This window comes from Lissotriton vulgaris, chromosome 6 (assembly GCF_964263255.1).
Source record: "Lissotriton vulgaris chromosome 6, aLisVul1.2, whole genome shotgun sequence".
In the NCBI taxonomy this organism is placed as follows: domain Eukaryota; kingdom Metazoa; phylum Chordata; class Amphibia; order Caudata; family Salamandridae; genus Lissotriton; species Lissotriton vulgaris.
In genome coordinates this window covers 433,502,985-433,524,880 of record NC_141694.1, presented here as the reverse complement: position 1 = coordinate 433,524,880, position 21,896 = coordinate 433,502,985, and the positions used below count along the sequence as shown (strand labels likewise).

At 41.1% G+C, this 21,896-nt stretch overlaps 1 protein-coding gene across 1 annotated transcript in view; it reads left to right on the top strand.

Annotated features, from left to right (window-relative positions):
* The window catches only part of DST (dystonin), a 1,528,317-nt gene that overhangs the window by 699,389 nt on the left and 807,032 nt on the right, over positions 1–21,896 (top strand). The window contains exon 10 of the mRNA XM_086926448.1: positions 6,593–6,759. Within this exon, the coding sequence (XP_086782574.1) occupies positions 6,593–6,759 (167 nt within the window). The remainder of the gene's footprint in view (positions 1–6,592; positions 6,760–21,896) is intronic.

The following is a 21,896-nucleotide window of genomic DNA, read 5'->3' as shown; positions in this document are numbered from 1 at the left end:
TTCAATCCTAAACTACACATGTTACATGAACCACATACATAAAATCCATTAGGGGGTTGTGGAAGCCAGTTGCAATCATTAGAAACCAAAGGTTCCAGATAATTTCTAGAGACCATCTGTTTGATGGTAGGACTCCTCTTATAGGTAACTTCAGGTTTATTTCCAATCAAATGCATCAAACCTGGTACCCCTTTCAACATATTCCAATTCTTATTCAAAGCCTTAAAAATTCTATCCTTCTGAACACAATATGCTGTGACAAAGGCTAATCGATCCTTAGACACAGTTTTCTGTTTCTTAACCAAGGTGGACTCTCTCTTCACATTCATTAGGCGCCCTCTAGCTTTTCGCAAAGAGAACTCACTATATCCCCTCTGGTGCAATCTGTTCTGTAAGTGGTCTAGTTCTGTATTGAAATCCACATCTTTTCTGCAATTTCTCCTGATTCATATCATTTCCCCATAGGGGATCCCTGAATCACTGACTTAGGATGTGAACTATCAGCTCGAAGTATCGAGTTTGTCGCAGTGGTCTTCCTAAAAACTTTACTCATAATTCTGTCCCCTTCCACAAACAGATCAACATCTAAAAAAATGTATATTCTTATGACTGTAATCAAGAGTCAATTCCACATTGAAATCATTCATATTGAGACATCCAAAATATTCCAGCAATTCTTCCTGTGTGCCTCTCCAAATCATTAGAATATCGTCTATGAACCGGACCCAAAATAAAATATGATCCGTCCACTTGTTAGCACTGCGACTCCAGGCATGCTCCCTCTCAAACCAACCCATAAAGAGGTTGGCGTAAGAGGGAGCAAACCTGCAGCCCATCGCAGTGCCCCTTAGTTGATGATACCAATCATTTCCAAAAAGGAAAAAATTATTAGTCAAGATCAATGTACATATTTCCACCAACATAGTGGAATGATCCCTTAAGCCAGCACTGGGACTTCCCAGAAAGTGATTCAGAGTGTGTACCCCATTTCTCATTCTTGATACAGGTATAAAGTCCTACCACATCCAAGGTGGCAAGGATTAGCCCATCCTCCCGATTCTCATCTTGCACATCCAATGTATCCTTAATGTAGGAAGGTAAATTCATTACCTAGGGTTTCAAATGCAAATCAACAAATTCAGATAAATGTTCTGTCATTCCTCCAATCCCCGAGACAATAGGTCTTCTCGGGGGATTGGTCCTTGATTTATGTACTTTGGGTAAGACATAAATAAATGGATAAGTAGGGTTATCCACATGCAAGTATTTGTATTCTATCTCGTCCAATAAACCCTCTTCCTTCCATACATATAGTCTTTCATTAATCTGTTTCGATGCTTGAGTGATTGGATTCACACTCTATCTTACATATCATGAATTATCCTGTAACTGCCTATTGATCTCCTGGCAGTAGTCAGTCCTGTTCATAACAATAATGTTTCCACCTTTGTCGGCATTTTGAATTACAATACTCTGATCTGATCTTAAACCATGTAATGCCACCCGTTCCTCTTTAGTCAAATTATCAACTCTAGTAACATGTTTTCTAAATTCAGTATCTTCTAATTTATTAAATTCTTCAAGTGTTTTTTGAGTGTATAAATCTATTGCAGCAAACTGTGCACCTTGAGGAATAAATTTAGACTTGGGTCTTAATCCGCTCAAGCAACTATAATCAGTAGGAATATTAAGTGCAGTAGCAACATCATCCAACGATAAATTATCTCCTTCAGATATCGACATTAGTAAATGAACATTCCCTAAATCTGAAATTGTCATCTCAGAACTTTTACTAGATGAACATACATCCAATGGTTTGTCAACAGTAGCAAAGAAACTCTTCAGTTTCAACCTTCTTGTAAATTGAAACAAATTAATCTCTAAATCAGTAGAATTCCACAAATTAGATGGACAAAATGATAATCCCTTTTTCAACACATGCAATTCATCATGGCTCAGTATTCTATCCAACAAATTCATGACTTCTAAAGTATCAATGTTATCGCCAGAGATGTTATTACACATCTTATCTACTTCCTCAATTTGTCCTGACTTCTGGTCCCAATTCTCGTACCTTCTGTGCCTCTGTCCTCTACGGGTGCTACTACTCTTTAATTGCAACTGTTAAGATTTGTTTCAATTTATGAAACATGCTAGAATGGAATATAGGCAGGATGAATGTGGGTTTATAAAACATATGTGAATCAGAATTAAAATGTGTACCATAATGGGGCAATGCCTCTAAACACTCTTTACATTTAATCAGATAGGAGAACTGAGGCACAGTAAATCGATTTTCACAGAATCACACGATTTTTTGAAGTGGGGACTCAAACCGCAACTTATGGTACTGTAGTCTGCATCTTAGCCATAATTCACTAAGAACATCGTCTGCATCTGCATTTTCAAAAAAAAAAATGACTTGTTCCCATCATCCCTATCTTAAGCATTTAAATGAAAAGTAAGGGCGGTGATACTTTGTGAGGAAAGCCAATAATGTAATGTGGGGTGCTTCTCAAAAATAAGACCATGGAGGAGGTCATGCTGTTCTTGTTTGCAAGGCAACGTTTGAAATATTTCATACAAGAAAAGGGCACATAATGGCTTCACAACCCAAGTGTTCAACATTGTAGGCTTTGCAACATCAAACAAGTGGGATGCAAAGGTGGTCTATAGACTACTCAAGACGTGGCTTTTTACTAGAATCAACCACTTTGCTTGGTGGAGAATGAGTTAATCCCCTATTTTACCTTCACCTACGACATCACATTAGCTCTGTTAATAGGAGATCAATATATATTGTAAAGTTGTCACTCGGGACCTTATTCTTTGTTCTTTTGGTGGAGGTCAAATGATCTTATAAAAATGCACTTCACTATGCAGGTCTCGCACAAACATTTGTAGCACTCATAGATGGATCCGAAGAACACCTTTTGTTATGTACCAATTGGTCTAACAGGTGATCATACAAACCATCTGAGCCTGGTCTGTATGATCATCAAAATTTAGCTTAAGGTGAATTATCACTCCTGCCATTTCTGTCTGCAAAGCCATGTCAACAATCCTTTCCTGAATCTTATGGCGATCAAGTATGTTGCTGAGCTGAAGTCATCAGTTCTGTGTTCTCCGAAATGTTGGATAAACTGCTCTCTTTTTTTGCCCTGTATAATCCACCTCTTAAGTCTATTTGATAAAGAATTGTTTGCAATTTTCTTTCCACGCAATTGGGGGTCAGATGGACTAAGGACACAGCAATCTATCTCCATCATTATCCATGTTTTGTTAATAGTGAGTCTGATTCTTGGTAACCAGTAATCAATTAAGTTTGCCACTTACCAGAACTCTTTCTACAACAAATCAAACAGCTTTATCTAAACAAGAAAACAAAACATAGAAGTGCCTGTTCTTGTGCTGACAACAATTTACCATAGTCAAGGATTGATGGATCAGAACTTGGATCAAGTCTAAAGTGAAATTAAGACTTTGAGAGGCCCAGTCCCCAATGCATTTTGGAGTACATATAGTATTACTCCTGTAGTACACTTTGACATGCTCTTACATGCCTTTGTGATTTGCCCGTACAACGTTAAAAATGGGGATCCAGTAGGTGTATTTATGTATACTTAGCACAAATGAAAAAAGACGTTGACCTTTTACTAATTTGGAGTTGGACGTTTTAGATCCATTTCACAAGTCAGAGTTGGTAAAAGAGGTCTCCTGTAGTACTAATTTCTATACCTATAAATGTTGTGATTCAGCCTCCTTAGTTTTCATAGGCAGAAAGACATTAAATAAAATATTTCTGATATTTTTGCTGGACAAAACGTATTGCTAACATCACTGTCTTACGCCCATTTAATTTTCCAATACTCAAATACACTTGAAAGCCTGCCAGGCTTGTTACTCTTGGATGTAAACGCATTGACACATAACAGTATAGAGTACAATTAAATGCTACTTAGTTTACTTAAGATTTCGATATTGCACAGTGCCCACTTCATATTAGATGAATCTGTGCAGCATATTTCCCCCTTCAGAGGTCTCAATATCCCCTGTGGATTGCAGTTAGTTCTAGTGGCATTTTTAAAAGTGGAACTCTTCATTAACAGTATAACCATGTTTTAGAAAGTCCATTATAATTAAAATTGTCATGGGAAACCTGATTAAAGAGCTCCTTTACAGCTACAATAATATCATTTTAGCCCAAGGCCAAGAGAACAGTGAATGCGGACCTCCTTTCCGTGAACATATTCCTAATAGGTTTTGGAAAGATCTATTTTTTTCTTAAAGCACAGTACCATGGTCCCAACCTACTCACAGAACACTACTCACAATGGCATAGTGTACTACCACATACTGCTCTGCTTGCACACATTTAAGAGCAGAATATGTACTGTACTTTATATACTGAAGTACACGTTTTCCCATTGCCTGGGGTTACTTGTAATTCAACAGCAGACTGCATCCTTCACCTGTTATACCTTCCTGATCTGCCTACAAATGCAAGTTTTACTCAATTTGTTTAATTGTAGGACAGAAACCTCTAAGTGCCTTTTGTGGTACAAAATACTCTGTTACTCACAGATAAACCAATTTAAACAAATGCCAAATAAAAAAATGTTAACACGTTTCTGACAAAATACCTGCAGCTTATTCCTTCTGTTTCTCTTCTGGTATTTTACTTCACCCTTTTCTCTCTGTGAATAGGTATTAATTGCTAATTTCTTTGGACATTGCATTTTTTGCCACAAGCATGAGCAGAAATGCCCAAATAGTATATGTTTATATTTGTTTATGTTGCTACAACACTTGCCTCTGCAGGTTGCCTGTAGCCCACCGAGAGGGCAACAAAAAGAAAGTGGATCCATCACAGTTCTGTACAATAGGCTGCAAATGTGAGCCAATGGCAAATATCACTATTTAACCAAAGTACCAATTAAGCAGAGATGGTTTTCAAGCCTTTTAGAAAGCTCCCGGCCCTAAAGACAGCCTTTAAGATTTTACTTGATTACCTTGAATTAATGTGGTTGTTTGACTTTGATTTTTTTCAACTGCTTTAGATTTTGCTGGTAGAGGACTTGTTCCTTTAGCTCTAAGCAACAACTGTGCCCCCTCTTCTCAAGTGCACTAAGTTACCGACTGTTGGTATTTTTACTATCTGTATTATTATGGCTTCCCGGTCCGCACTCTAATTGTCTGTGGGAGACCGCATCTACGCCATTTTTAATCGGCACATTTAGAGGTGCCATTTTGGCTCACGCTCTGGTTGTCCATTTGTCCCCTGGCTACACTTTTTAATGAAGGCTGCAGCGCAGATGCTCATCTAAGGTAGTCTTTCAGATTTTACTTGATTAATCTGATTTCATGTGGTTTATTTGACTTTGAATGTTTAATTTGTTTTAGATGTTGCTGGTACAGGACTCGTTTATTTAACAACAAAGCACTTTAGCAAAACTGTGTCTCCACATCTTAAGCACACTAATTTAATTACTGTTGGTATTTTTACTGTCTGCATTTTTACTGCTCCCTGGTCCACGCACTAATTGTCAGAAGAAGACCACATCACTACCATTTTTGATCGTTACAACTAGAGGCGCCATTTTGGGCCACACTCTAGTCATCCATTTCTCCCCTGTCTACACTTTTTAATGATGGCTGTTGCACAGACCTGCAGTGGGAATGCTCAGCCCCACAGTGATCAATATATACAGTCACCCATTAGCTGATATTTTGCAATCCTTCGGGTTTACCTTGCGTTCTTTTTCCATGGATTTTTTAGGTCTGGCTTGACAGTGCAACTGTTACCTTACCTTTTAATGTCCACCAATATTATTCTAGAGTTCTTTACTTCCACACAAATACATATTAATTTCCATGCTATTTTCTTGTAATGCTTTAAGTTCCTATACAAAATTAATGTAAAGCCAGACCTATTGGCATTGCCAGTGCTTGTTGTTGTCTTATTATCACTGCTTGCACTGAGCACTGGAGCTGTGGGTGAAAAGGGCGATTTCTCAAAGTCAGGTAATGTTTATAATTTCACTTCGCCCCACAGAACGCCATACACCTCTCTTCTACCTTCTGGGCAGTTGAGCAGTCCATCATCCCTCATATCATAATCTTCAAAGATAGCCACTCGTGAACACAGTTCTTGTTCTTGCTACTACCATGGTAATTCCTTTGCTATTTCAGATTAATGTATTGAAGTAGAGAGATGACCCTGTAGTTATTTTTTTGGGGGGTTGCCAACCCCATCCCTTCCAAAGGAGATGTGGCATTCCTCGTGGGTGTTGTTGAATTCCTAAGGAAATGTCTTCCAAACTAAATATTTGTTTGAAACATGTTAGTTGAGGTTGCATGTAATTTACATGAAATTCAGTGAAACTCCTTTTTTTCTCTACTGTTTGTTTGTCCTTCATTTGGCCTGACTTTATCAAGTGATAATTTCTATCAGAGTATAATTTATACATTTCTGAAATGTAATCGGGGTTGCAAAGTAGTTTTACTTGCACAAGTACTGTGTTAATCTGTACAGTGCATGTGCTAATTAGCTTTGGCCATAATATTTGGTGATTTTGTTGTTCCTCTCTAGATCTCCGACATCCACGTCACAGGGGAGTCACAGGACATGTCTGCGAAAGAGAAATTGCTCCTGTGGACACAGCGTACAATCGACGGTTATGGTGGAATACGCTGTGAGAACTTCACTACCTGTTGGCGGGATGGGAGACTTTTTAATGCTGTCATTCATAGATATAGGTAAATGCATGTTTCTTTCTGTTTTTGAAGGTATTTCATTTCCAGAGTACTTGATGTTTACACAAATATTGAAAAGAACATTAATTTCAAATATGGATTCAGCAGCTAATCCATTTTTTGATTCTGTGACTCTATTTGTAGATATCCTAGTAATATTTCAAGGTGGCAAGCCAAAAGACAGAAACCTATTCATTAATGCGATGTAGCTAGTTTGGTTGACTTTGGTGTTTTGTTTGCAAATTACAAATGTGTGTCTCGTGATCCAGGAGACTGCAAGGTGCTTGAGTGGCAAGGTACAAAATGTCTCAAGTGCTGTAGGATACTGGAGATGCTAAGATAATTGAGAGGGAAAGGATATAGGGGTAACAACAATCAAGGGACTAGACAATATAGGGCTAGTCGAAGCACTCATTGATAATTGGGATGGGAGACGGATGCAAGAGATGGAGGATGAAAGGAAATATGATATGGACAAGGCTGCAATATAGAGCGGAAAGCAGAATTTGGGAGGTGGGATACAAAGAGCTCAAGATAAAGAGGTGTTCAGGGTATTTTGAGCTACAGAATACTAAGGATGCCAGGATGCAAGGGGTGCAGGACATCACAGTGGCAGGATACAGGAGGTTCCATAAAACAGGGGGCTGTAGATCACATGTGCAGCAGAATACACGCACAGCAGAGTGCAAGCGCGGTAGGATACAACGGATAGCAACATTGAATTGGCTCCTGGATATATATGGCATGGTCTGGCAGCTTCAGTATTATGGGGGTTAGTAGAATATAATGGTAGACTTAATACATGGGGTAATTGGATAAGGGTGGCACGGAATACAAGGGGACCACAGGATACTGGGCAGAAGGATATAACAAGAAGCAAGACAAGGTCAGCCGAAAAGCAGAGTGTTGATCTTGAAATTGCATCTGTTTAGTGAACAGCAACACATTAATTCACTGGAAATAGTTAGTATCCGAACATTGTCTATACTTTATGTGGCAACACGTCCTTCATCGAATGTCATTTATTTGCCAAAACAGTTTAGTAAAGAACCTTATTAAGTTTGAAATAAGGAGCATAAAAAAGATAACTATTTTAGAGCAATACTAGTTAGAATACGAGTATAGACAGTATTGTTTGAGATCGATTGATGGGAAAATGAAAAAGTTTACCAGGAAGACTAAAACAGTGCAAGGAAAGTTAGAGGAGGACTTTGAAACAAAGCAATTGTATACCATAAATAACTGGTCTGAAACATACGATCAGGTAGAGAGGTAAAACAAAGTGCTGTAACGCTGGGATTTATAGCGTGAGGGTAAAATTGGGCTGAACATGAATCTGTATATCACGTTAACTAAGGTTTTACAATGCCATTCTATCGTTTTACTGCATTTGATTTACTTTCTTTTTGAAAACTCTCTGTTAACTCTTTCCCATCACATATCCATTCTTTAGCTGCTTTTGTCTGTCCGGGGACATTTTTCTTTCTTTTTACTTCTATAAACACATCAAGTTAAATTGAGATTAATGCTGATGTCTCTTTTCTCCAGGAGATGCTGTATTCTGTATTTATTTTGATTAAAAAAAATTTACTTTACGTAGCAGTAAACATTCATCCAGCTTATAGCTCTACCATTCTTCCATATTCACCTCACTACAACTTTGCTTTACTCTCCACTCAACCTCTCTCTTTCTGCATTACTTCACACATGCTTACAACGCTGCATGTATCCATCTCTTCCTCCTTCACTACCCATAAGTACATCAGCTTCATTGGCCTTTGACCCCTGCAGCCGTTAGTGGTGTTATTACCCATTAGTTTTTCAGCTGCCCTGGTTTGTGTCTCATTCCCGTCCGACAAACAATGCCTCCCTCTAACCATCTGTAATGGAGTGCATTCTTATGATTAGAGAGAAAGGGGTACTGCAGCCAGTTTTGCTTAGTCTACAGCTTGAGATCAGTTCCCATATCTTCAGCGAAGAAACAGAATGTCCCACTTGTTCTGGTGATCGAAGTCAATGAATAGCCAGGCTTCCTCTGGAAGCAACATTCAGCCCTGCTGATGCTCGAGAAAGTAAAAATGCTTAGTCCAAAAGTGGGCTTTGCTCCAAAGAATGTTCAATGACATGTCTCACACCTTATTATAACAAAGAGAAATTCCTATGGGTGATAGCTGGATTGCCCAATGGGAATCTCCCTGAAACAGTTCACATTACCACTTTTCCTACAAAGAGAATAGAGGGAAGTTCAATCTTATATAATTAAAGACTCCATCCATACATTTGTTGTCTGAAAATAACGCTTCTCTAGGGCTTACTGAGAAAAACATATCTAACTTAGACTATACTTGTCTTACAGGAGTCAAAAAAGTTAATACATTTCATAAACACCTCAAGGGTGAGTTGGGGCAGTTTCCTATTCGTTTGTCAAGTTTCTGGGTGGGGTAGAGGCATCAAGGAGCCTGATGTTAGTGACATAAACCTTTACTAGACTCTAACACTGATTCTGCAGGACCACACAATGATCATTGATAGGCCTTTGGTGTGAAAGTATTACAGCTAAAGAAACTAGAATCTGCAATTAAAAATATACTACAAATATAAGGTTGTTCTCTGGACACATGAATACATATAATTCAAATAGCAAACTAGCATATACCAAATAAGATTAAAACTCACTGACATGTAAACCTAAAGAACTTGCTTGTAAAACAGTTTTCACCAGGCAAGGGTAAAACAGCTATCAATGTGTTTGAAGTAGTCAGAAATTGCTACATAAATGCCTACACAACACAATACAATGTTAAATACAACAGTGATGACTACCACATATTTTTCTGTTATAACAATAATTGCCAACGTCCTTGGGATCCTTTCTGATTATATATTTTATTATTTTTATACACTAATATACAAGGAATTGCCTACTAAACAATATGTAATACGTTTGGATATAATAGACAAATGTATCATGTGTCATGTATAGAATTAGCAATAGTTCCAATTATTTTATCAAGATGAACACAAACACATATTGTACACTACATCAATAGTAAAAAGGAATAAATAGCGACTGTATTTAGCGTAAACAAATCAGAAATCATGAATGATCCAAGCACTTTTTCCATTTGTTTTACATCTGACATATGGATGTTGTTTTAGCAATTCACTGCATTTGGAACTATGGTTATCAAGTTCCCTTTTTTATCGTTATAGGTTGTCCTCCAATCAAAGCAAAGCAGTGTGAGTTTGTCTTGAATATAGTCTTCAGCACACTTTTAAAGTTGCTTTCCATATCAATAATACTGTCACTCTGAATGGAATGTTTTTGCTTATGCGACTAGATGCAACTGATTTATCGTAATGCAGTAAAATTAGTTTTATGTACAGAGATTTAATAAACAGGTAATCCTTTGGGGGAAGTCAAATCAAAAGGTAGATGGCCAGTCATACCAAGAATATTTTTTTTTTTAGGCTGCCGCTATTTGCATGGCTGACGTTAAGACCAGGGAAAACCTTAATTTCTCTTTGTTTTTTCTGTTTCTATGTGTCACACATAGAAACAGCAAAAACGAGGAGAAATTAAGCATTTCTCCTCTTTTCGCCATGTTAAGACCAGGTTTCCCCTGGCCTTCATTTTTAAAATTATTGTTTATGTGTAGAAAGGGACACCTTCTTACACATAAACAATCATTTAAAAAATACAAATTTTAAATTTCTATGTCTGCTGCACAATGCAGCACACATAGATGTTACAAATCCCATTCTAGATTGTTTATGTGTAGAAAGGCATACCTTCCTGCACATAAACAATCATCCCTCCCCCCATCGTAGACACCCTTGCAATATTGTGCAAGGGTGCCACTATGGTGCAAGAGTGCCTGGGTTGGTGCTAGGCAGCTAGAATTAGCTCCAGCATTATGGGAAATGCAGGGGTGAGCCGCATTCTTATGCATACGGCGCATCCCTGCGTTTTTAGAATGGTGAAGCGTGGCATTAGCAATGTTTGTTTAACACCGCGCTTCACAATTCTCTTGTTATGCCCCATAGTGTCCAAGCAGATTTGAACAGGTTACAACATACTTCTGTAGGCAAATGCCGGTACAGAAAACCAAAAATGTTTGACATTTAGCAGGTAAAAAGAAGGGCTTCGTCTTGGTACCTATTTGCTAGAGTAGATGCAGGAACACAACAACCACCTCACCATTCAACAAAAAACTCAAGTGGACATAATCCTAGTGCCCACAACTCAGAATAGAGAAAGAACAAATTAAAAGTATTCACAAAATTAGTGAAAAAAGGATTTAAATGTATTAAATTAGCAATATATTCAATACAGTAAACAAATTATTTCATACACAAAAATTGTTAAAATTGTCGAAGCACAATAAATCCAAAACACTTTATACACACAAAGTAACGTTACACAGTAAGGAAAACAGATACCTTAAAATAAAGAGAGAAACAAACAGACAGTACATTCAATTTCACACATTCGTTTATATACTTGTGACATTTAGCAGGAACATATGGATATACTATGTCATCTGACCCAGGTCTTCATCTGCCATTCCTCTGTTTGTTAGTTATTAATTGATTCCCCCGGTACATGATTATGCTACCTTTGTATCAGTGTCTTCTGTGTTTATACACAAGTATGTACGCATCTGCCCTGTAGTGTTCAGTCCCTATGCCCACTAGTTCCCATGAACTCGTCTAACCCTGCTTCACATCTTCCTTATCAAAACACTTAGTACAAATTCTGATAAAATATCAGTGAATACAAATCTAAAACTATTGTCAACCATACAAAACTAGAGAGGATGTCAAGAGAAAGTCAGACAACAGTTTTTTTCACAGGTAGATTAGCGATTGCATTGAACATCTTTACATGCGGGTGGTAGAAGAAAAGCAGTATACAAACTACAAAATTCCTGACACTTAGGCTGTGTGTTGACAGGCAAGGTTTCATAGCAATCTATGCCTACATATTCACCCCCACTGTTTTCCTTTATCAGCATATATGTTCATTACTCTCCTCTGCACATTACATGTCCCAAATCCATTTATTTCTTTATGTTCTTTAAACCTCCGTCTGTCATTTATTGCTTGTGTTCATAATTCGATCTCTACCTGTGTGCAGCACTCTATTGATATTCCACGAGCCCTTTGCTCATGAATTCTCTTCATCTGTTGGATTAAATTCAATGATCAATAGACACAATGTCCATGTGTGCCCTGAAGTTTAGTCCCTCCTGTGTTCAATAGCATTCAGTATTTATTTGTTGTTTATTTATTTATTTATTCTAATCTCTATACATGTCATTTGGCTTCCTCTTCAACTCTTCAAACAACTTTCATTTATAAAGCAGAGTCATTGCTCTAGTTTGTACTTCTTGGTGATGTTTGAGCTTGAACTTCAGGGTGATGTCCCAGGATTAACTATTGTACTTTCATATACCTGATGATTGTCTTAACCTTGGTAAATGAGATTGAATATCACTTCAAGAATGGTTCTTCTGTTGTTGAGGGCAGAATATCCATGCTCTTTTAAGAATATCATTAGTAATGAATGTGATTAGAAGGGGTATTTATTAATGTGTTTTGCAAGAAGAGTAAACTGTCTATATATGGCGTTTTTTGCACCTCTCTTAAACCCTATTTTGCTTTGTCAGGCGCCTTCAAAGGGTAGGGTGCATCTCATGGATGGCTGTTGCACTACATGAAGGAGGAGAGATGCCTGCCCAAATGTGCATGCGAGCCTTACTACAACAAAATCCACCGCTCAAAGCCTTTTTTTTGAGTGGCTTGGAAGCAAATTTCACCTGCTATTAAAAAAGGCCCAAAAAGAACCTATTCACACCCAAGTCACAATCAGTTTGTGTGTTAGGCCTCTTTAAGGCTTATTTTTTAGGGCAGTTGTGCTTGTTGATTCTCATTATCTTCACATAGGAGACCTGCCAACTTTAAAATAAAATCACTATGTGGGGAGGAACATCCACTCCTTCCCCACGTCCCACAAAAAAAAACAGAAGCCTGCTTAGGCGGCTGCTGATGTCCTAGGGTGTTTGCAAAACTCTTAATAAACATTGGCTGTCAGATCTTCTAAAGACAAAATGGTAACACACTCAGTGTAGGGGTTTCCAGTACGCCTCTCCTTCCACCCTGTGACCAGGTGACTATATGAAGGGTGATTAAGCAGGTCTGCATATTACAAAGCTCTAACTTCAGGCAGTCAAAATTTGGAGACTATCCACTAACAGTTATGGTGCCATCCATGTATTGAGCCGCTTCTCTCCATATGGCTTGAAAATAATCACCTCATATTCAGCAGGCTGGTAAAGGGCATAGCCTGGTTTATATGTTGCAGTGGCAACAGAAGCCACTCCCCTCAGAAACTACTATTTTGGCCAAACTACTACAACTTACTTGCGGAGTACGGGTCATTAGAGTAATGGTTTTATGTTCACCCATCCTAATTGACAAGCCCTGGCAGTTAGGGACAGTAAAATGCAAATAATGCTTCCCTCGCCATGGGAGATTACTTCCAAGGCAAGGGAATCATTATCTTTTTTATTTACAAAAAGAAAATCCCATTTTGGGATTTTCTTTTTGTAAATATAAAAATCAATAAAAAAGAATACTCCTTGCTAGAGCACTGCCGCCTCTGGCGCAGCCCTGTAGCAAAGAGTAAATTGCATTGACAGGAACCACAGTTCTTGTCCACAGGTACAGTAGTTAAGATATGTTGCTTTAGTGCTTACCAGTACAAGCAGTATGTTTCATCTTAACTCCAAGAGACAAAATTGTATCTGAATAGATAGTTAACACCTTCCAATCTACCCCATCTTTATTTATTGCACCGGAGAGTAGACAAGACACATGAAATGGTGCGTACATCTTGGATCTCGATGGCAGGTTGTGTATAACCTCTATCAATGTGTGGAACATTTTGCGGTTGAGAGATAAACAATGTAACAATGATGGACAATATGCTGTCTTGGCTACACCCGGACGTTTGAAGTCACAGCCACCGGCTGCTGCGCCATTCAGCGTTTGTTGGTCCAATCCTTGACACCCCACCGGACCGATCCACTCCTATCATCCTTCGGACTCAACCCGGGCCGCTCAGTGATCCGGGCCAGGCTCGCACTGGACGCGACCATCTCCGCTCCCCCACCCTCTGGTTCGCATTGGTTGCGTCCCCTTTGATCCGATCTGCCTTTGCCTTCCATTCACTGGCTAGACGCTTCCAGCACCGCTTCCTTATCACAACACGGTCCGGAAGATGATCTCAAACAAAGAGGATCGAAACATTGTCGACAGTCCAGCGCAATAAAAGGCGCAGTGCCTATTGTGGCTCATCTAAACCAATCCTGCAAAAACTTTGGAAAATGTATCTTTATCTTTATAAATTACCTGAAGCCACATTGTTTTTGTTATTCACTGTACATATTCACGCACCAGTCACTTTGCGCCATATATGCTGAACACAATTGTCAATTGCGTCGCAACCTTTGTGTCACTTGCACATGCTTGGCACCAAGTGCAATTCGGATTGTATTGTTATTTATTTACTTACAGTGCTGCTACAACTGTACCTCTTTATTTTTGTTCTTGTACTTAATTATATGATGTCAAGAGCACGCCTGAAAAAATCATTGAGTCTCCTTGTTTCCGTTTCTGTAATGCTTTATGCATACATGCTTAATTATCTTTTTATAAGTCCAGTTGGGATATTGTTGTTTATTCTGATTATCAACCCCAATCCCAACGTGGTTTACGGGTCACACTCCTGTAGTTCCTTACAGGACAATATGTTGTGGCACTCAAAGGGGAATGTTTTGTAGCGATTACTTAATGCAGTGATTGCATTCATGCAGTGATGCTGATGGCAATATTGTGTGACACTTATGGGAATATTATCTTGCACTGATTGACAATTTGCTATGCCATTCATTGATGTAATAAGTAATTTAACTGAGAGACAATTTAATGCATGTTCATATTGTGGTTATGGTTAATTTAGCATTTAGGATGTGAAGAGTTTTGAAGTAGTTAATGAGCACAACAAGAAGAGACATACCCAGCATCTGACATTGTCAATCCCTTTATCAATGCTAATAAAAACTATGTTGCTCTAGGAAAACTCAAATTGTGAATACTGTACTGTTATGTGTTCAAAATAAAACACAACATGACAGAAATTCTGAAGTCCGACTAGCGTTTAAAGCAAAATAGCAAGCAGCACAGCAAATGAATCAAAGACAATTTCTTCCTGTTAGGTGTCCCCATTTGTTTCTGTGGTACACTGGTGTGGAGTATGGTTCTGGCCCAACACCGGACAACATGACTGCCCTCAAGCTCGCCACCCGAAAACACCACCAACTCATCCACGCAACCAAGAAAACTGCATTCAAGGAACGACTGGACAACAACACACACAACAGCAAGGAACTCTTCAACATTGTTAAAGAGCTCTTCAACCCCAACGCCGGAAACAACGACATCACCCCTTCGCAAGACCTCTGCAACTCCCTCGCCCCCTACTTCCACAACAAGATCGCGGACATACACAACAGCTTCAGCACTCAACCGACGCACGCCACGACCGAACCACCGCCCCCCACCACCACCCTCCGCGCCTGGACCCAGATCAGCAGCGAAGACACCGTCCGAACGATGAACTCCATCCACTCCGGATCTCCGACCGACCCCTGCCCTCACCACGTCTTCAACAAGGCCGATGCTGTCATCGCACCCCACCTGCGGGACATCATCAACACCTCCTTCGACACCGCCACCTTCCCGGAGAGCTGGAAGCACGCCGAACTCAGCGCTCTACTAAAGAAGCCATCAGCCGACCCCACCGACCTCAAGAACTACCGCCCCATCTCGCTGCTCCCGTTTCCTGCAAAAGTCATCGAGAAGACCGTCAAAAAGCAGCTGGCCGCCTTCCTCGAGACGAACGGATCCCTCGACCTCTCGCAGTCTGGCTTCCGAGCCAACCACAGCACCGAGACCGCCCTGATCGCAGCCACCGATGACATCCGAGCACTGCTTGACAACGGAGAAACAGCAGCCCTCATCCTCCTAGACCTCTCCGCGGCCTTTGACACTGTCTGCCACCGTACACTAGTGCAGCGACTCAGCAACGTCGGAATCCAGGAGAAGGCACTGGAGTGGATCACCTCCTTCCTCGGCGGAAGGACACAGAGAGTTCGCCTCCTCCCGTTCAGATCTGAAGCCACCGAAGTCATCTGCGGCGTTCCTCAAGGCTCCTCTTTGTCAGTCCAACCCTCTTCAACGTCTACATGAGCCCCCTCGCAGACATCGCATGCCAGCACAACCTCAACATCATCTCCTACGCCGACAACACCCAGCTGATCCTCTCCCTCACCAACGACCCCGCCACCGCCAGAGCCAATCTTCACGAAGGGATGAAAGAGGTAGCCAAATGTATGAAGAACAGTCGCCTGAAACTGAACTCGGACAAGACGGAAGTCCTCATCCTGGGATCCTCACCCTCCGCCTGGGACGACTCATGGTGGCCCCCCGCCCTAGGCAGCGCACCCAAACCAACAGACCACGCACGCAACCTAGGCTTCATCCTGGACTCCTCCCTCTCCATAACCAGACAAGTCAACGCCGTCTCCTTGTCGTGCTTCAACATCCTGCGCATGCTACGTAAGATCTTCCGGTGGATCCCCACCGAGACCAGGAAGACGGTCACCCAGGCCCTCGTCACCAGCCGTCTGGACTACGGCAACTCCCTCTACGCAGGAACCACCGCCAAACTCCAGAAGAGACTTCAGCGGATCCAGAACGCCTCAGCACGACTCATCCTGGACATCCCCCGTCGCAGCCACATCTCCGAACACCTGAGAGACCTGCACTGGCTCCCGGTCAACAAGAGAATCACCTTCCGTCTCCTCACCCACGCTCACAAAGCCCTACACAACCAAGGACCAGGATACCTCAACATCCGCCTCAACTTCTACGCTCCCAAACGCCAGCTTCGATCGATCGGCCACGCCCTCGCCGCCGTCCCCCGCATCCGAAGAGCCACCACAGGGCGACGGTCCTTCTCCTACCTCGCCGCCAAGACATGGAACTCCCTCCCGACCCACCTCCGCCTGACCCAGGACCACCTCGCCTTCAGGAAGCAGCTCAAGACCTGGCTGTTCGAGCAGTAGCGGATCCCCCTCCCCGAGCGCCTTGAGACCCTCTGGGTGAGTAGTGCGCTATATAAATGCTATGATTGATTGATTGATTGGAAGCTCCAGACACCCAACATCTTCCTTTCTTGTGTTTTTCTTACCCACAGCTTTACCTCTGCCCAGGAACTGTTATTGTTTTTTCCTAAAAATGGATAGAAAAGAGGTAGACTAGACTAATGTATGTAACCTAGAATAGGCATGTTCTGGGATATTTGGGTTCATTTAATTGAGCTGAAATAATATTTTGGGATTACACCGGGTTTGTTGTAACACTGATATTTGGAAAAAGAAAGTCGTTTTTCTTCGAAATTATTAAGCTAAGATTGGGAGATCTGGAAAATATGGATTTATTCCCTAACCCAATACAGCTATTATCTAGATCAGATTCTGGCACTTAGAAGACATTTGAACTAAGGGATCTTGAGAGTGATTTCAGTTTTAACATTTTTGTGATTGAGATGTGCTTTGATTGTTTAAGCATCTACGGTATAAATTCCCCAATTTCATACAAAATTAGTTTTTCCGAGGGCTCAATCTAAAATGAAAGTGATCAGAATCATTTTTTTCCCTGCCACACTTAAGTGAGACTAATTAAGTTTCCGTAGCTACATAGCAGACAAAAGCCAGCTAAGCGCATGCTGTTGCTATCTTGATTACCTTGATGCCATAAGTTTTACTCTCCGTAAAGCCAACTCAGCCTTTCATCATTCTGAGAACTACTTTGAGTCCCTTTTAATTAAGCAATGGTCTCAGTAACCCTTGTTATGTACAAAACACAAAAACGGCATAAACGGTTATATAGTGATGTATAACACATAGTTGGGAAGAAGTAAAATCGTACTTTGCTGGCAGATGCCAGGCAACACATATGCTGAAAGCCACATAAACCTTTGCAATGATCTGTAGCACTGGTTTGTTAACTAATACAGTTTTTGACCTCCAAGCGCGCGCCGTGAACGCAGAAGCCAGCCCTGTGATAAATATTCAGGCTTGTGAGTGATACGACTGTGTCAAGACACGCCAGAGTTAATCAAGCATGGGCACGAGGGAGGCCCCGAGGCGGGAAGGAGTGATGTCAGAAGCGAGTGTTAGAATGCCGACACCTGAAGGGACGCATAGCTCGAGTCGAGAGAGTGTCAAGACGACGGCGCTGGGGGATATGTAAAATACGATGATTGATGGCCACCCGTTTCTGCCTGACTTATTTGCCAACTCATAATCAATGTTATTGTATGAAATAAATTCCCCTTTCTCCGGTCGGCTTCATTAAAGTTCTATAATAGAAGCCCTATGCCCAACCCCATCTGTGGCCCCGCTGAAACGTGTATTGTTTTTGAAACGCGCCTCGCTTTGAGGAGGAGTCATGTGGTACTTCGTGTGATAAACAGCCACGTGTACAGCGAGTGCTCGAGACCTGTCTGCGCATGCGCCTACCCGAGCAGCTTCAGCGGTGCACATAAAAGTGCAACAGATATCTCCAGATGTGAAACATTACATATGGGCGCTTGTAGGGTTGGTAAATACAATATATTTTCTTTGGAACTACTCGGAAATCAGAAGGTGAAATCTAAGCATCGAAGCTGCCTGATGCCCTTCCAGTATTTCGTGATTATATTTTCAAATTGTTGGACCTAGGATGCAGACAACTTCAGCTCTGGTACCCAGGGTAGGCAGTCACCTGCAAACTAAGACTGGAGATAAATAGGAAAAGAGGTGATGTGAGAATTACCTACCAGGGTCAGCCAAACTGTTTTCGACATGCAGAGCAAGACAACAGCCACAAAGTCATATGTTCTTTACCTTGCTCTTCGTGACAAGGCTGTTGTGTTTGCCCCCAACTGGCAAATACGAAATTTAAAATGACTATTACACATAGCCGATATGTATTAATGCATAATATTATTAAGTGCTAAAAGCAACCAAGAAACGAATTTTCAAATGATATGTTTGAAGACAGCAAAGTGAACTTGCAGAAAAGTAAAGTCTTCAATTCGTTGGGAAAATCGAGATAATTTATACATGGAGATGGAAGGAGAATTAGTTTCATATTTTTCGAGAGAACTTTCATCTCCTTTGCCTCATGAGAGAAAATGCGAGGAATTGATAACACTGAGATCTCTGAGAAACACAGTGCATGGAGCATGAGAACGAATTCTCCACTACTAGAAAACAGTACCATGTTTATAGAAGGCCCTGTGACAGATGCACAAAGCCTTAACAGTAAGATGATGTTAGACTTGGAACAAGTAAAGATTTCTTAAATGTGTGGGGATGTATCAATGGTACGGGAGGTCCGGTAAAGCTCCTGGTGTGAGGTCCTGAATAAATTGTAACCTAGAGAAAGACTTCCTGGGAATTGTCCCAGATAAAAGGAGTTGTAATAGTCAATACAGGGCATATGATTATAATGTGGACCACGGTGCAATACGAGTAAATACATACTAATAGAATAACCCCCCGCACTGTGCCCACTCCAGTGTACATGCAATCTCCCATCTTTGTATTCCTTAGAATAAAACAGCCAACATGCGTTGTGATTATAGTGGTCATTGTTGGCCGCAGTTTTATTATGAATACATGCTTTTGTCATCACTTGTATGACTCTGGTCATAAAACATCATTAGGGAACTGTCATAATTCGGGCCAGTTTGTCATACATCTTATTTCCCATAAATCATATGTACATCACCAATTCGGAAATTGCACTTGGTTGGTTATTTTGCAGGCTTATCTCCTTCCTTGTCCCTTCTGGGTCATATCATTGTTCGGTTGGATTTGCACGCTCTTTGCGTGGGATGGGTGGCTTCTACCCGGAGTTAGGCCCCAACTCGCTACCTTGTTAGACTCCTTTGTGCCCTGCCGTCTGGCAGGGTCAGGGCTGCAAGTGCCGTCTCCATTTGCTACCCCATTTTTGTTATGACAACTCACCCTGCCGTGAGGCATCCCCTGCTCCATGATGATAGGAGCTACCTGGGGGAGCGACGACTTATATCCCCCACACTCTTTCCCTCCTTGCTGGCTGTGTCCCTCCATTGTGGGGTTTGTACCTCGCCAGGCCCCCCATTTCAGGCCCTCCCATTTTTCGGGGGCCTGGCGCCTCTCTGGTGCCCGTGGGAGTGGGGCGCGGGGTTACACCGTTCTGTTTCTAGGTGCTCCAGGGCGCCCAGAACCGGATCCTTCCAGGGCTTGGTGTTGGTTATGGCGCCAGCCCTCGAGGCCCCCTTCAGGGGCAGCCTCTGCGAGAACCTGTCGTAACATTGAAAAAGTTCTCAGAGTGAAAGTGTTGATTTCCGTCACGAATGACTGTGTCACATCAAAGACAATCTGGAAATTTCTTTCTGAGTAATTGAGAGATGGAGCATTGATCACGCCTGGTGGCCACCAGGGGATGTATTACATAAAGTGCCCTGGGGTCGCAATGGTCATTTGCGCCCGCTTTGCGCCCCCTGGGGGACGTTGGTATTACTGAAGGGGCCGCAGATGCTTGTTCGGCACCTTCTGCAATTCCAATAGCGCTGGTGTACATAAAATGCCAGCACTATCTTTAAGGGCCATCCTTGCTAGTGTTTTTCAAGGTTACATATACAAGGTTGCATTTCCATTACACATAAACATTATACATATACATTACACATAAACTGACACTCTCATAGGCTGCTGCTTCTCGTTTTCTCAATGCTTTGCGTGTTGTATTTTTCAGCTTTGCCATATTTCTATTCTATGTTTTTGTCTCTTTTAAAATCTAGTATGGACATTATTTAAAAAAAAATACAATACTACTAAATATTGCACCGGATGTTCTCGGGTTTTGGTACGTGCTTTTGATATTGGCGCAAGATATAGAGGATAACATGCACAGGTGCTTCTAATGCCTGTTTTACAAAAAATATTGATTTATGCTCCCGCTTTTAGGAAGAAACACAATAGGCTGGTTAGTGTAGTGTGCACTCCAGCCTAAATCATCGATATCAAGAGTGGCAAACATGAGGGGCGCCCGTTTGTAGCACTGTGTGGCTCTCTAAATGAGGCTGTATGTGTTAGCAACTTTTCCAGAACCTTTCAAAACAAATATTTGCCAACCCATACTTGGGCCAGTTAGGGTATTTTTCCAATGCTACACCAATCCTTACACTTTTCACTAAATCACAAAATAATTTCTTCTAATGAGACAGGTTTTCAAGTCATCGGTTCTCGACTTTGAATTGCAGTTTAGCCACTGAAACTCTTTGAAGCTACAGACACGATATGCTTTTCTTTGACTAGCAGGTAGCTTCATCAAGCCGAAATCGGCTCGCAAAGGGCCAGATTCTGAGAATCTGGCCCTTTGCATGCGCTATTTTTGCATTTGGGATTCATCACCCCAAATGCAAAAATCGCAATTCTAGAAATCCCTAAATTGCGATTAATTGCATTTAAGGAATCTCAATTTGAGATTCCTTAAATGCAATTCATGAACCATTTTAAAATTGCGAATTCTCAATCTGGGGCCGCTATTTACCACAAAGTCTAACTACGTGGCAAATAGCAAAAACTTAGATAAATACACTTTAGTGCTTTTTCCTAAGTTGTATGTTACACACACACACATGTCCTTCGGACATGTGTGTGCTCAACACCAGTGTACATTACCATTTCAGGGGTGTTACAGGGTGTCCTTTGGACACCCTGGCACCCTTGAAATTGCTTCCTTATTTGCGATTTGCTAATTGCGAATCGCAAATAAGGAATGACTCCCCATTCATTCCTATGGGCTTTTAGGCCCATAGGAATGAATGGGAAAGCCATTCCTTATTTGCGATTAGCAATTAGAGAATCGCAAATAAGGAAGCAGTAGAAATCGCATAAAATATTGTGATTTCTACATGCATCCCGTTTTGCAAGTCTTTAATAGCGAATCCCTAAAATTCGCTATTAAGGACTCGC